This window comes from Dendrobates tinctorius, unplaced genomic scaffold (genome assembly GCF_039654945.1).
Source record: "Dendrobates tinctorius isolate UK_male_01 unplaced genomic scaffold, ASM3965494v1 ptg000095l, whole genome shotgun sequence".
Lineage (NCBI taxonomy): Eukaryota > Metazoa > Chordata > Amphibia > Anura > Dendrobatidae > Dendrobates > Dendrobates tinctorius.
This window is the reverse complement of record NW_027361763.1, coordinates 27,018,136-27,034,851: the sequence shown is the minus strand read 5'-3', so window position 1 is coordinate 27,034,851 and position 16,716 is coordinate 27,018,136. Positions and strand designations below refer to the sequence as shown.

General features: G+C 44.3%; 1 protein-coding gene across 1 annotated transcript; it reads left to right on the top strand.

Moving 5' to 3' along the window:
• Nucleotides 1-7,474: 7,474 nt before the first annotated feature.
• LOC141098864 (vomeronasal type-2 receptor 26-like) lies at nucleotides 7,475-8,278 on the top strand. Its single transcript, XM_073586824.1, has one exon. The coding sequence runs from the start codon at nucleotides 7,475-7,477 to the stop codon at nucleotides 8,276-8,278; it is 804 nt and encodes a 267-aa protein (XP_073442925.1).
• Nucleotides 8,279-16,716: the final 8,438 nt, after the last annotated feature.

The window sequence follows — 16,716 nt, the reverse complement described above, 5'->3', positions numbered from 1 at the left end:
ACACATGATAGGATTAGATACACAGCTCAGCAGATGGTATCACACAGGATAGGATTAGATACACAGCTCAGCAGCTGGTATCACACATGATAGGATTAGATACACAGCTCTGCAGATGGTATCACACAGGATAGGATTAGATACACAGCTTAGCAGCTGGTATCACACAGGATAGGATTAGATACACAGCTTAGCAGATGGTATCACACATGATAGGATTAGATACACAGCTCATAAGATAGTATCACACTGGATACGATTAGATACACAGCTCAGCAGTCAGCATCACACAGGATAGGATTAGATACACGGCTCAGCAGTCAATATCACTCATAATAGGATTAGATACAAGGCTCAGCAGATGTACTACACAGGATAGGATTAGATACATGGCTCAGCAGTCAGTATCACACATGAAAGGATTAGATAAACATCTTAGAAGATGTATCACACAGGATAGGATTAGATACACGGCTCTGCAGATGGTATCACACATGATATGATTAGATACATAGATCTGCAGAGATTATCACACAGGACAGGATTAGATACAAGGCTCAGCAGTCAGTATCTCACAGGATAGGATTAGATACACAGTGCAGCAGACAGTATCACACAGGATAGGAGTAGAAACACTTCCCAGCAGATGTATCACACAGGATAGGATTAGATACACAGCTCAGCAGATGGTATCACAAAGGATAGGATTAGATACATGGCTCAGCAGTCAGTATCACACAGGATAGGATTAGATACATGGCTCAAAAGAGTGTCACACAGGATAGGATTAGATACATGGCTCAGCAGTCAGTATCACACAGGATAGGATTAGATACACGGCTCAGCAGTCAGTATCACACAGGATAGGATTAGATACACAGCTCAGCAGATGGTATCACAAAGGATAGGATTAGATACACAGCTCAGCAGTCAGTATCACACAGGCTAGGATTAGATACATGGCTCAGCAATTGGTATCACACAGGATTTGATTAGATACATGGAGCAGCAGATGGTATCACACAGGATTTGATTAGATGCACAGCTCAGCAGATATATCACACATGATAGGATTAGATACACAGCTCATAAGATAGTATCTCACTGGATGCGATTAGATACACAGCTCAGCAGTCAGTATCACACAGGATAGGATTAGATACACAGCTCAGCAGTCAGTATCACACAGGATAGGATTAGATACACAGCTCAGCAGATAGTATCACACAGGACAGGATTAGATACACGGCTCAGCAGATGTACTACACAGGATAGGATTAGATACATGGCTCAGCAGTCAGTATCACAAAGGATAGGATTAGATACATAACTTAGCAGATGTTATCACACATGATAGGATTAGATACACAGCTCAGGAGATGGTATCACACAGGATAGGATTAGATACACAGCTCAGCAGATATATCACACAGGATAGGATTAGATACATGGCTCATAAGATAGTATCACACTGGATACGATTAGATACACAGCTCAGCAGTCAGTATCACACAGGGTAGGATTAGATACATGGCTCAGCAGTCAGTATCACACATGATAGGATTAGATACACAGCTCAACAAATGGTATCACACAGGATAGGATTAGATACACAGCTCAGCAGATGGTATCACACAGGATTTGTCTAGATGCACAGCTCAGCAGTCAGTATCACACAGGATAGGATTAGATACATGACTCAGCAGTCAGTATCACACAGGATAGGATTAGATACATGGCTCAGCAGTCAGTATCACTCATGATAGGATTAGATACATGTCTCAGCAGATGGTATCACACAGGGTAGGATTAGATACAAAGCTCAGCAGATGTACTACACAGGATAGGATTAGATACATGGCTCAGCAGTCAGTATCACACATGAAAGGATTAGATAAACATCTTAGAAGATGTATCACACAGGATAGGATTAGATACACGGCTCAGCAGACAGTATCACACAGGACAGGATTAGATACACGGCTCAGCAGACAGTATCACACAGGATAGGATTAGATACACTTCTCAGCAGATGTATCACACAGGATAGGATTAGATACACAGCTCAGCAGATGGTATCACAAAGGATAGGATTAGATACACGGCTCAACAGAGTGTCACACAGGATATGATTAGATACACGGCTCAGCAGTCAGTATCACACAGGATAGGATTAGATACACGGCTCAGCAGTCAGTATCACACAGGATAGGATTAGATACACAGCTTAGCAGATGGTATCACACAGGATAGGATTAGATACACAGCTCAGCAGATGGTATAACACAGGATATAATTAGATACACAGCTCAGCAGATGTATCTCACTAGATAGGATTAGATACATTGCTCAACAAATGGTATCACACATGATAGGATTAGATACACAGCTCAGCAGATGGCATCACACATGATAGGATTAGATACAGAGCTCAGCAGATGGTATAACACAGTATATAATTAGATACACAGCTCAGCAGATGGTATCACACAGGATAGGATTATATACACGGCTCAGCAGATGGTATCACACAGGATTTGATTAGATACATGGAGAAGCAGATTGTATCACACAGGATTTGATTAGATGCACAGCTCAGCAGTCAGTATCACACAGGATAGGATTAGATACATGACTCAGCAATTGGTATCACACATGATAGGATTAGATACACAGCTTAGCAGATGGTATCACACAGGATAGGATTAGATACACAGCTCAGCAGATGGTATAACACAGGATATAATTAGATACACAGCTCAGCAGATGTATCTCACTAGATAGGATTAGATACATTGCTCAACAAATGGTATCACACATGATAGGATTAGAAACACAGCTCAGCAGATGGTATCACACATGATAGAATTAGATAAACAGCTCAGCAGATGGTATCAGACAGGATTTGATTAGATGCACAGCTCAGCAATTGGTATCACACAGGATAGGATTAGATACATGGCTCAGGAATTGGTATCACACAGGATAGGATTAGATACATGGCTCAGAAGATGGTATCACACACGATAGGATTAGATACACAGGTCAGAACATGTTAGCACACAGGATAGGATTAGATACATGGTTCAGCAGATGGTATCACACATGATAGGATTAGATACACAGCTCAGCAGTAAGTATGACACTTTATAGGATTAGCTACATGGCTCAACATTCACTATCACACAGGATTTGATAAGATACACGGCTCAGCAGACAGTGTCACATATGATAGGATTAGATACATGGCTCATCAGATGGTATCACACAGGATTTCATTAGATACACGGCTTAGCAATTGATATCACACATGATAGGATTAGATACAGAGCTCATCAGAAGATATCACACAGGATAGGATTAGATACACGGCTCAGTAGATGGTATCACACAGGATAGGATTAGATACACGGCTCAGCAGATGGTATCACATAGGATAGGATTAGATACACATCTCAGTGCATGGTATCACTCAGTATCTGATTAGATACACGGCTCAGCAGATGGTATCACAAAGGATAGGATTAGATACACCGCTCAGCATATGTGTGAGGAAACGACGACGACGACGACACCGATATGTGACGACGGCAAGCACACCCTGTGCCACCAATACGTCAGGATCCCACCACTGACCCGGGTATGTCAGCGGACGGAGGGACGCGACGCACTGCTGGCACACGGCTATCACAGGCACAGTGGGGGCTTATCTTAGTTAACCCACCACTGGTACCATGTGACAAAAATATCCAGCAAGCTAGTCTCGCTCTAACAATTTACTGAAGGGGGGTTATTTCGGTTGCCCCACCACTGCTAACAACCTTCCAAGAATTGCGGGGATTACTGCATATCCCACTTTCTCAATGCCACTTTGGAACTCGCAGCTCTCCGGCGCCCCCCTTACCATCAGGTCAGTCAGGGAACTGCACCTAGGTTAATTAGTCGCCGGTCGGGCTGCTTGTTGTGCACGGGCAATTAGCCTACTGCAGTGGGGGAATTATCAATGCTGTGGCTGCAGCCCCCCTTATTCAGTATATAAGACCCTTTCCGTACTGCCAACTAGCCTAACAAACCACACACACCACACTGCCACCAGCCACGATTCACTTAATCAAACAATTAATTAAGAGGGTCCGTGGCAAACCCCCAAATTAGTAGCGATTATCTAAAAAAAGGTGCATAGTTGGTTTCTTAGAGCATGGAGGCAAACTGATAGATTTTATAATTTATTCCCAAAGTGGGCAGTGATTACATAGATAAAAATCGTTATAAAGTTATGACATTAAATACGTACAATGCAAATATGAAAATAATATGGATGAAACAAAGAGAAACACTTACATGTGCTTAGTTGGTATTAGGCAGACCATGTGGCTCGGGGGATGGGCAGCCAACCATACATCCCAAGACATCGGCACGTCTTATCAGCATCAAATCTCCAGCTTAACTGACTCATAGTAAGGAAGGGGCAACTTATAGCCCAGGGTTGGTTACATCAAGAAAGGGGCAGTCTGCAGAAGTTCATCCCCCTTTCTCCAAATTGCTAATTAACTAAAAAACTTATGATAACCATATCTTAACGACGGAAGCTCGTATCAACTCACCGAGGGTCTCATAGGTTATAGTTCATCAAATATAATAAAACAACATCAGACATGACATACTTAGGACACTCCGTTTGGGAGCAATCCATATCTCAGGTTCTGGAGGTGCGAAAACTTCGCAAGAGCCACCGTAGCGAAGCCAGGTCCTCTCAGATGACAGAAATGTAATTCTTATATCTCTGGCATGAGCAGAGTGCATGCTAGGCTTCTTTTAAGAGGTAAGGTTTCTCCTTGCGGAGAGTGACATGCCAGCTGTGGCTTGTCAAGGTAAGGAGGCTTATTCGCCGTGCAATGCTCCTCTGGGAAAATAATATGCAAATTGCCTCTTCAGAAGGAAAGAGGACTTTTACTCTACAGCGCCACCTATTGGTAGTAGCGATCCTACAAGTCACAATCAACCCTTTAACGAGTCTTGTAGTATGACTTAGGATACAAGCTAAATCAGAATCTCAGTTTGCAGACACGGTATTTCGAGCTGTTGGCTCTCGTCAGTGCAAAGTATGAGATCTGATTTGGCTAGGTGAGAGGCTCTGGACTAGGGTCTAAGAGGTAAGGTTTCTCCTTGCGGAAAGTGACATGCCAGCTGTGGCTTGTCAAGGTAAGGAGGCTTATTCGCCGTGCAATGCTCCTCTGGGAAAATAATATGCAAATTGCCTCTTCAGAAAGAAAGAGGACTTTTACTCTACAGCACCACCTATTGGTAGTAGCGATCCTACAAGTCACAATCAACCCTTTAACGAGTCTTGTAGTATGACTTAGGATACAAGCCAAATCAGAATCTCAATTTGCAGACACGGTGTTTCGAGCTGTTGGCTCTCGTCAGTGCAAAGTATGAGATCTGATTTGGCTAGGTGAGAGGCTCTGGACTAGGGTCTAAGAGGTAAGATTTCTCCTTGCGGAGAGTGACATGCCAGCTGTGGCTTGTCAAGGTAAGGAGGCTTATTCGCCGTGCAATGCTCCTCTGGGAAAATAATATGCAAATTGTCTCTTCAGAACGAAAGAGGACTTTTACTCTACTGCGCCACCTATTGGTAGTAGCAATCCTACAAGTCACAATCAACCCTTTAACGAGTCTTGTAGTATGACTTAGGATACAAGCCAAATCAGAATCTCAATTTGCAGACACGGTCTTTCAAGCTGTTGGCTCTCATCAGTGCAAAGTATGAGATCTGATTTGGCTAGGTGAGAGGCTCTGGACTAGGGTCTAAGAGGTAAGGTTTCTCCTTGCGGAGAGTGACATGCCAGCTGTGGCTTGTCAAGGTAAGGAGGCTTATTCGCCGTGCAATGCTCCTCTGGGAAAATAATATGCAAATTGCCTCTTCAGAAAGAAAGAGGACTTTTACTCTACAGCGCCACCTATTGGTAGTAGGGTCGCTACTACCAATAGGTGGTGCTGTAGAGTAAAAGTCCTCTTTCTTTCTGAAGAGGCAATTTGCATAGGCTTCTTTTAATATTTCCTATAGCTTTATTCAGCATCTTGGCAACGACAAAGAAATCCTTTAGCTTAACTAATTAACATTCCTTTCTGTGGAAAGACTCCAAATGCTTGTAGCAGGAAGTGTCCTATTACCAATGTGGACACAGGCTGTCATGGAGGGGGGATGCTTAGATACACGGCTCAGCAGAAGGTATCACACAGGATAGGATTAGATACACGGCTCAGCAGACAGTATCACCCAGGATAGTATTAGATACACGGCTCAGCAGTCAGTATCACACATGATAGGATTAGATACACAGCTCAGCAGAGAGATTCACACAGAATAGGATTAGATACACAGCTCAGCAGTCAGTATCACACAGGATAGTATTAGATACATGGCTCAGCAGTCAGTATCACACAGGATAGGAATAGATTCACGGCTTAGCGGATGGTATCACACAGGATAGGATTAGATACACGGCTCAGCAGTCAGTATCAGACATGATAGGATTAGATACACAGCTCAGCAGTCAGTATCACACAGGATAGTATTAGATACACAGCTCAGCAGTCAGTATCAGACATGATAGGATTAAATACACAGCTCAGCAGACAGATTCACACAGAATAGGATTAGATACACAGCTCAGCAGTCAGTATCACACAGGATAGTATTAGATACACGGCTCAGCAGTCAGTATCACACAGGATAGGAATAGATTCACGGCTTAGCGGATGGTATCACACAGGATAGGATTAGATACACGGCTCAGCAGTCAGTATCAGACATGATAGGATTAGATACACAGCTCAGCAGTCAGTATCACACAGGATAGTATTAGATACACGGCTCAGCAGTCAGTATCACACAGGATAGGATTACATACACAGCTCAGCAGATGGTATCACACAGACAGATGATAGATATTAGAAAGTAGATTATTAATATATAACAGATAGATAATAGATAATTAATAGATAATAGATGATTGACAGATAAATATATAAAGACAAAAAATGTGAAGCAGCTCTCCAAAAATTAATTAAAGAGTAACATGGACTTTAATGGGTTCACATGATGTGGCGACGTTTCGGTTCCCAAGATCCTTTATCCTGCTTCATCCATCTTACTCTTGAAGTAATTTTTGGAGTGCTACTCCCCATCTTTTGTCTTTTTATTTGACAAGTATACAGATAGTTTGCCGGGAGGCCTGTGCACCCACCTATTTGGAAAGTGTGCTGCGCCATTTTATCTAAAATAGATTAATAGATAGATAATAGATAGATAACAGATAGTTATTCTTCAAACAATAAAAGTAATACTTTGTGAAATTTTCCTACAGACAGCGAGAGCTGCATGAAATGCCAAAATGACAAATGGCCAAATGAGAAGAGAGACCAATGTCTGCCTAAAGTGGTGGAATTCATCTCTTACCAGAATGACACAATGGCTTCTGTATTCTCCTGTATCTCGGTCTTCGGATGTCTTGTGACCGGCTTCACATTTGGGATATTTATTTCCTACCGGGACACTCCTATTGTGAGAGCCAATAACCGGAACCTGAGTTACCTCCTCCTGGTCTCCATCTTTCTCAGCTTTCTCTCTGTGTTTTTGTTCCTTGGTCGTCCCAATGATGTAACTTGTAGGTTACGTGAAACCAGTTTTGGATTTTTCTTCTCAGTAGCCGTCTCTTCACTTCTCGCCAAGACTGTCATGGTTTGTGTTGCCTTTAAGTCCACCAAGCCTGGAAGCACTTGGAGAAAATGGCTGAATGTGAAACTGCCCTATACCATAGTGTTGTCGTGTTCATCCCTTCAGGTTGTAATCTGCATTTTCTGGTTGTCTATTTCTCCCCCATTCCAAGACCTGGACATTGAGTCTTATCCTGGGATTCTCATCATTCAGTGTAATGAAGGATCAGATATCTGGTTCTACTCCATGTTGGGTTATCTGGGGCTCCTGGCAGCTGTGAACTTTGTCCTGGCTTTCTTGGTGAGGACATTACCGGACAGTTTCAATGAAGCCAAGTACATCACCTTCAGCATGCTGGTGTTCATCAGTGTCTGGATTTCCATGATCCCGGCTTATCTGAGCACCAGAGGGAAGACCATGGTGGCTGTGGAGATATTTGCAGTGATGGCTTCCAGTGCTGGACTTTTAGGTTGTGTGTTTTTCCCTAAATGCTTTATTATTTTGTTTAAATCTGGAATGAATAAAAAAACGGAGCTGCTCGGAAAAAGAAAGGAATGACTGCACAATATTAGGAACCACTGATAATAATGACTAATTCTGTACATTAGACCCGTAGAAACCATTTTAAAGAAAGGTGCAAGATTCTCTATCAACCTGTGTATGAAAGAAACATTTACACATTTCTTATCCCGTTATCTCCAGTAATTGATGCATTTATCAGGACGTCCCATATTTGTATTAAAGTTTGGGAAATGTAGAAATTTCTCTGAGGTTTTGGTAAATTATCTGCTTCCTCCTTAAAGAGAATCTTTTACCAGTTTCTCCATGGTAAACCGGACTCATCATGGAATAGCGGCTGCAGAGCTGAACACAACACAGCTTTTATCTTATAATTTCTCATCTCCATTGTGGAGATACGAGCTTAAAAATATAGGTTATAATTTATGAAAAGTTCAACTGGGCATCACCAGAGATTTTTATCTGGGAGTGTGCACTGAAAAAAGCAACACGTCTCTAGAATGTCAAAAGAATGTGCTTTCTACTATGAAATGTAATGATAGATAGTCCTGCTCTCAACCCTGATCTCTGCCCAATATCTACTTGAGAGTGTGATTACAAACATCTTTAGCTTTCATCTCTCAGCAGTCAGTGTGGGAATAGGAATTACAGCTGTACTGACCATCCATTGAGGGGAGAGCTGCAACTGCAGAAGTGTTTGTAATCACGACCAGCTCAACTCTTCTCCCCTTTCCCCCTCACTGACTGCTATGAAATAAAAGATATGAGGTGTTTGTAATGAGATTCTGATCTTTTTTATACTCCACAGTAGCTGCAGAGAGCAGGGCTGAGAGCAGGGCGCCCTATCATTACATCACACAGGACAAGGCATGTTTTTCTGACCTTCTGGTAGAATATTTAGGGAGAAAAAGTGCAAATAGGGTCTTATCTCACGAATTATTTACAGTTAATTTCAGAGAGCTATTCATCTGACAGCGCAGCTTGAAAGCATGTAGAAATCATCTGCTGAAGATCCACAGGTCGGTAAGACGACCTCTCAGACAGGACATAATAGTTAAATGTGGATATTATCCATGCTGCTTTGACAAAAAAATCCAGATATAGTTATAATACACTCTGGTGGTTTTTTCAACGAGTTTCAAAGTCTATGACATCTTCTTCAGGAAAATTACCACAGAAAATTACTCACTGTTTTCACATATTTCTGTGCTAATTTTCCTGAACAAGAAGTCACAGACTTTGAAAGTAAAAGTAAAATTAATTGAGACATCAGTAGGGTAAATGATTTTGAATATCCATATTGAATCAGGAACCCAGCCCCATATAATGCTCCATACAGTTCATGATTGCCCCATAAGATGCTCCATGCAAAATACACCCAATATAATGCTGCACAAAGGTTAATAATGGCCACATAAGATGCTCCATAGCATAATATGCCCCATATGTTGCTCTGTAAAGGTTATGGCCCTGTAAGATGCTCCATAGAATGTTATGCCCCATATGCTGCTCCATAAAGTTTATTGCTGCCCCATAAGATGCACCATAAAGGTTATGGCCCCATAAGATGCTCCATAAAGGTTATGGCCCCATAAAATGCTCCATAAAGGTTATGGCCCCATAAGATGCTCCATAGAATAGGCCACATATGGCTGCTCCATAAAGGTTATGCCCCATAAGATGCTCCATAGAATATACCCCGTATGCTGATGTGAATTAAAAAAAATGACATACTCACCTCTCATCACGGGGGGTCAGGTGCTGGTGTCCTGAGCATGTGGGCACACTGGTGCTCTGTGGGGGCCAGGTGCCGGTGTCACTGCTGGCTCAGGGCCCCGCCACCTGCAATATTCACCTGTCCCCGTTCTACCACCGTGCACCGCTCTGTCTTCCGGGTCCTCTGACAATGATTGTTCAGGCAGAGGGCACATACTATTAAGGGAATAGAAGAATCCAGGATATCTATAAACAGAAAGATAGTGAGGAAACACTTAGCTAACCTAAATGAATTCAAGTCTTCAGGTCCAGATGAATTACACCCCAGAGTACTGAAGGAGATAACAGAAGAAATTTTTGAACCCCTCTCCATAATCTTTGAAAATTTTTGGAGAACAGGAGAAGTCCCAGAAGACTGGAGAAGAGTAAATGTTGTTCCTATCTTCAAAAAGGGGAAGAAGGTGGACCCAGGCAACTATAGGCCGGTGAGTCTGACTTCTATACCAGGAAAGATCTTTGAACAAATTATTAAACAACATGTATGTCAGTACCTGGATAAGAATGAAGTGATTAAACAGAGTCAGCATGGGTTTGCAACTAATAAGTCATGTCAGACTAACTTAACTTACTTCTATGACGGAATCACTGATTGGGTGGATCAAGGAAATGCTGTAGATATAGTATATCTTGACTTCAGCAAAGCATTTGACAAAGTATCTCACACAATCCTTATTGAAAAAATGACAAAGTATGGAATGGACAAGGCAACTGTTAGGTGGATTCATAACTGGCTTAGTGATCGGACCCAAAGAGCGGTCGCAAATGGCTGCACAACCAGTTGGAAGAATGTCTCAAGTGGGGTATCACAGGGCTCTGTCCTGGGCCCTGTATTGTTCAACATCTTTATCAACGATTTAGATGAAGGAATTGAGGGTAAACTGATTAAATTTGCTGATGACACAAAGCTAGGAGGGATAGCTAATACTAGAGAAGAGAGAGAGAGGTTTCAAAAAGATATAAATAAACTGGAGAAGTGGGCAGCAACTAACAGAATGGTTTTTAACAGGGAAAAATGCAAAGTACTACATCTGGGCAATAAAAATGAAAAAAGCATATACAGAATGGGAGGAAAAGGGCTAAGCAACAGCACATGTGAAAAAGACTTGGGTATACTAATAGATCACAGACTGAATATGAGTCAACAGTGTGATGCAGCAGCAAAAAAGGCAAATGCAATTTTAGGATGTATTAACAGAAACATACAGTCTAGATCACGTGAAGTCATTATTTCCCTCTACTCCTCTTTGGTCAGACCTCATCTGGAATATTGTGTCCAGTTTTGGGCACCACATTTTAAAAAAGACATCAACAAACTGGAGCAAGTTCAGAAAAGAGTGACCAGAAGGGTGACCAGTCTGCAAACCCTGTCTTATGAGGAAAGGTTGCAGGATTTGGGAATGTTTAGTTGGCAAAAGAGAAGACTGAGAGGAGACTTAATAGCTGTCTACAAATATCTAAAGGGCTGTCACGTTGTAGAAGGATCAACTTTATTCTCATTTGCACAAGGAAAGACTAGAAGCAATGGGATGAAACTGAATGGGAGGAGACACAGATTAGATATTAGAAAAAACTTTTTGACAGTTAGAGTGATCAATGAGTGGAACAAGCTGCCACGAGAAGTGGTGAGTTCTCCTTCAATGGAAGTCTTCAAACAGAGGCTGGACAGACATTTGACTGGGATGATTTAGTGAATCCTGCTTTGAGCAGGGGGTTGGACCAGATGGCCCTGGAGGTCCCTTCCTACTCTATGATTCTATGATTCTATGATTCTACTAAACACGTCATCGCACCATCTGACCTGAACGTCACAGCCAGAGGATGCCGAGGATAGAGTGGTGCATGGTGGTGGAATGGGGACAAGTGAATATAGCATGGCTCACCTGTCCCCAGCTTCTCCCATGGTCTCTGGTGCCGCGGCTCTTCCAGTGTTCAGTGGTCACATGGTACCGCTCATTAAAGTCATAAATATGCACATATTCATGACTTTAATGAGCAGTACCATGTGACCGCTGATCAGAGGAAGAGCTGTGGCGCCGAGACCATGGGAGAAGCTGGGGCTGCAGAGACTGCACCAGAAGGGTGTCAGGAACACCACACTGAACTTGCTCACTGAGCCAGTGCACGTGTCCTGAGTAAAGCAAACTGTGCTCAAAGATACCTGTGGAGCGGGCAGCAGCAGAGAAGGTGCGTACTTCAGAACAGCACGTGACTGCTGGGGGCATGGCCTAAACCTCAGAGAGTTAGGAGCTGCAGGAAAACTCCTAGCAGGGTAACTGCGGGCCAAAGTTACCAAGGGAACAGACAGGGATGAAAACAGATCAGGCCGGGGTCAAATCACGAGAAAGCAAGACCAAACCAGAGGATTAGACAGGAAGGATAGTCAGGACATAGCCAATGAGTCATACACGGAGATAGCTGCAAAGTACAAGAGGGGCGAGCAGAGAATAATCAGGTCACAGGCAATGAGTCATACACAGAGAGGGTAGCGCAGTACAGAATCAACAGGCAAACTCACAACGGGGAACAGAACAGTGTCAGAACCATAAAAGCAAGTTATAAGACAACGAACAGGCACAGGCACACAGGGGTCAACACACTTGGCCAAAGGCAAAAGTATAACTGACGGGGATTGGAGTTTCTCAGGGGTATAAGAAGCTCTCCCAGAACCAAAGAGAGGCCACAATAATTAACCCCAAGCGTTCAGGTCAAAGCCTGCACTGGGCTCCAGACATTAACCCCTGACGTGCAGGTCAACTCCTGCACTGGGATCTTAACGAAGGGGGTGAGTATGTTCTGACACCTGTGCTCCCCCTCCGCTACTGACCCCCTGGTATATAACTCAAGTATAAGCTGAGAGCGGCACTTTCAGCATTAAAAAATGGGCTGAAAATCTTGGCTTATACTCAAGTATATACGGTATATCTGGATTCATTTGTCACAGCAGCGTGGATAATATCCACATTTATCTATTATACCCTTCTGGCCTTCTGGAGACATATTCTTTTTACCCCTGCATGTGAATCCTGCTTATGATTGCTCAACGTCATGGAGATGAAAAAGCAAAAAACCAGAGGGTAATCTCTGCTAATGATCCATTGGGCTTATAATAACTTATAGTCTAAACTTCACAACCTTTAATCTACGTAATGGAGAGGAGAAATTAAGAAATAAAAACTACATTTTATTCATCTGTGTAAACACTGTTCCGTGATTTGGAAAGCTTAACATTCAGAAACTGGGGAAAAGTCCTCGTTATCAATTTTAACAGTAAGATTTTAATGCTTATGAGAAATAAAAGAATACATATAATGTACTGAACACTCAGGAGGTGACGCCGTTGTATGTCATTGTTCTTTCTGCATTACCTTCCCAGCTCTCGGCACTTTTGCTTTATTGTTATAGCACTTGCCTTCGGTGGTTCATACAGCGGTAAGTGTATCAACAGAACACATTTTTCAGGAACTATTCTAAACTAATGTGGTGGCCATAACACTGTATGGAGTAATATACTGTCCTTTTTTTGAGCTATTGTACTATTTAAAATAGATCAGTCATGTCATGTAAGCAGTGAAGTACCGTATTTTTCGCTTTATAAGACGCTCCGGATTATAAGACGCACCCCAAATTTTGAGGAGAAAAATAGGAAAAAAACTTTATTTTTAATAAAATGGTGGTGCATCTTATAATCCATGCGTCTTATTGCTTTCCAGGGGTGGTGATGGAGGAGGCCGGAGTGGAACATTGCTGCTGGGATGAGGGGGTGTTTTGATGTGCAGCGTGCCGCTGCCGGTGTCTGTTACTGCCGCCGCCCTCTGTGCCCTGATGCTTGCCACCACCGCCACGCTCTGTCCCCCGGTGCCTGCTTGCCACCACCACCGCACTCTGTCCCCCAGTGCTTGCCACCACTGCCACGCTGTCCCCCGGTGCCTGCTTGCCACCACCGCCGCGCTCTCCCCCGGTTCTTACCGCCACCACCGCGCTCTGTCCCCCGGTTCTTACCACCACGCTCCTATCCCCCGGTGTTTGCCGCCATTGCCGCGCTCTGTCCCATTCTGAGGGTACTTGCTGCGGCACTCTGTGCCCTGATGCTGCCGCTGCGCTGTCCGCCACCGCTGCGCTCCTGTCCCCCGGTGGTTTCTTCCGCCCCACCGCCGCCGCCGCGCTCTGTCCCGTTCAGCGTGGGGGGTCTCTGTCGCTCCATGCCTGCTTTCTTCCTGGAAAATGGCCGCCGCCGAGATTTCAGTGCCGAGATGTCCGTCTGCGCATGCGCGGCGGCCATTTTCCAGGAAGAAAGCAGGCATGGAGCGACAGAGACCCCCCACGCTGAACGGGACAGAGCGCGGCGGCGGCGGTGGGGCGGAAGAAACCACCGGGGGACAGGAGCGCGGCGGTGGTGGACAGCGCAGCGGCAGCATCAGGGCACAGAGTGCCGCGGCAAGTACCCTCAGTGGCAGCGCAAATGTATATCCTCTTTGTAAGACGCACCCCCTTTTTGCCCTCAATTTTGGGGGAAAAAAAGTGCGTCTTACAAAGCGGAAAATACGGTATGTGTCATTGTACTATACCTATATTTCTGTGGCGTATCTGAGCATCATGAGTTGTGGTATGTATTAAAGGGTCGCACTGACACTCTTTGGCCCAGGGCACATGAAAACCTGGAGCCAGCCCCCCCCCAAAACTTTAGCCAAATAACCCCCAGTTTTCAATGCGTAACTATTCTTAGGAAGTAAATTAAGGTTGACAAGCTTCAGTTATAAGAATTGATGTTTTTGGCATTGAAATGGGCACTGTAGGTGTGTTTACTGTCCTCCATTCCCTGCTGATTTTGCTTCCCCATTGACTTGCATTGGGTTTCGTGTTTCAGTTGGCCTCCGACTTTTCCCTATAGTCGGCCGATTTCGTTCGACCCGACTTTTGCGAAAGTTGGGTTTCATGAAACCCGTCTCGACCCGAAAAAAAGCAAAGTCGCTCATCTCTACTCACCACCCAAGGAAACTGGTGTCGGTAGTGACCACAAGCCAATGGACAGGGAGAAAGGACTTCCCTTGTAGGAGGGAGAACCGGAGCATCCACCACTAGAGTGCCTGCTTGACTCGGGGTGTCAGCCGACAAGGTCAATCGAGGAAAAAGGGGCTTTTGTCCCATGCGTCCAAAAGTGCATGTTGAAGAGGACAAAGATGCAGCTGCGCAAATGGAATTGCTTCCATTACGGCTACCATCTTCATGAGGACCCTCATACTGAAACGGAAGGAAAGAGGAGACAGTTGACAGAGTGGCCGGGCTCCCTGCTGAAGGGCTAAGACCGTGTCCCACGGGAGAATCACCAACCCTCGGGAAATGTCCAGAATCATGCCAAGGAAAGAAATCTGCTGAGCTGGAATGGGAGAAGATTTGTTCAGGTTCATTCACCAGCCTAGCCAAGAAAGGGTATCCAATGAAATGCGGACACACTCCACGCAGGCTTGGAAAGACAGCACTTTGATCAATAGGTCATCTAGGTAAGGGAAGAAGACTAAGTCCGGAGAGTGTAGAATGGACATGACGGCCGCCATGACCTTCGTGAACTGGAGGTGATTCTCTCCATGCGGAGGTTAGATGAGAAGGGACCTCAAGAGACCTCTGACCTGCAAAACGTTTGTCTGGCCGCTCCCTATGTCGCTGAACATTGTTCTGGAACTCAGGGTGATTGGCAAACACCCTATGGGGACATTTGGTCCTTTTGAAGGACACCATGTTTTCCACATGGGAAGTAGTAAGCTCTTCGTCAACCTGCAATGACTGGTTGACGGCCTCAATGAGGCTATCCACTGTAGCCTTATAATCTGGTGACTCTAGGTCAAGGGGCCCATCGGAATTGGAGTCGTGTTCACTGTAAGTCCCTGGAGAGGGAGAGTGAGAAACGGACGCCAAGGTGCCAGACGGCCTAGGGATGAGCTCTGAACCCGTTTCCTAGATGCCTGTCTCTGTTTTAATCAATAATGGCCCCTGCAGGCAAATGGTTCCCCTGATGTAGGGGAATTCTCTGAGACAGGCGGATTAGTGGTCCTGCTCTTGGAGGGGTCCTTAAAGGACTCAATTGCATTGGTTAGGGAAGCTGTTGTGAGTTCATTTTCCCCTTCACCGTCGATGTCTGATGAACTCCCTCTTCTGGTGAAGGAGGGTAGTGAGGCTGATTACCAAACACCTGATCAGGTAGATGATGACTGGGTAACAGGAACTTCTGACTGGATACAAGGCAGCCGACGCCCTTCTGAGTCGCTGGTGATTTCTCTGCTGGATTCTTGGAGACCAGTCTGATTCCTGCTTCCCAAAGATAAGTTTTTGCTCTGCTATTGAACTTATTAGTTTCGTTTTGTTTACTTTGCTTTTTAGAGTTCAGCCATCCCCGGTCGGTGCTGATATAGTCTTTTTGAAGTCCTAGCGACTTCAGGGCCTGTTTTTCCTATCAGACAGTTGGAACATTTTTTGGTAGGGTTTTTTACGGATTGCAGACAGCAGCTTTTCTATCCTGTCCTTTTTAGTTAGCTTGGGCCCCATCGTTTGCTCAACCTATCTTTCTATCTGTGTTAGTGTTTTCATCTTGCTTCACCGTCATTATATGTTGGGGGCTGCCTATTACTTTGGGGTCTGCTCTGGCGCAGTTTAGATTTCCCCTTTACTTCTTTAGGCCTATTTAGTTCTCCGGCTGTGATCGAGGGGTC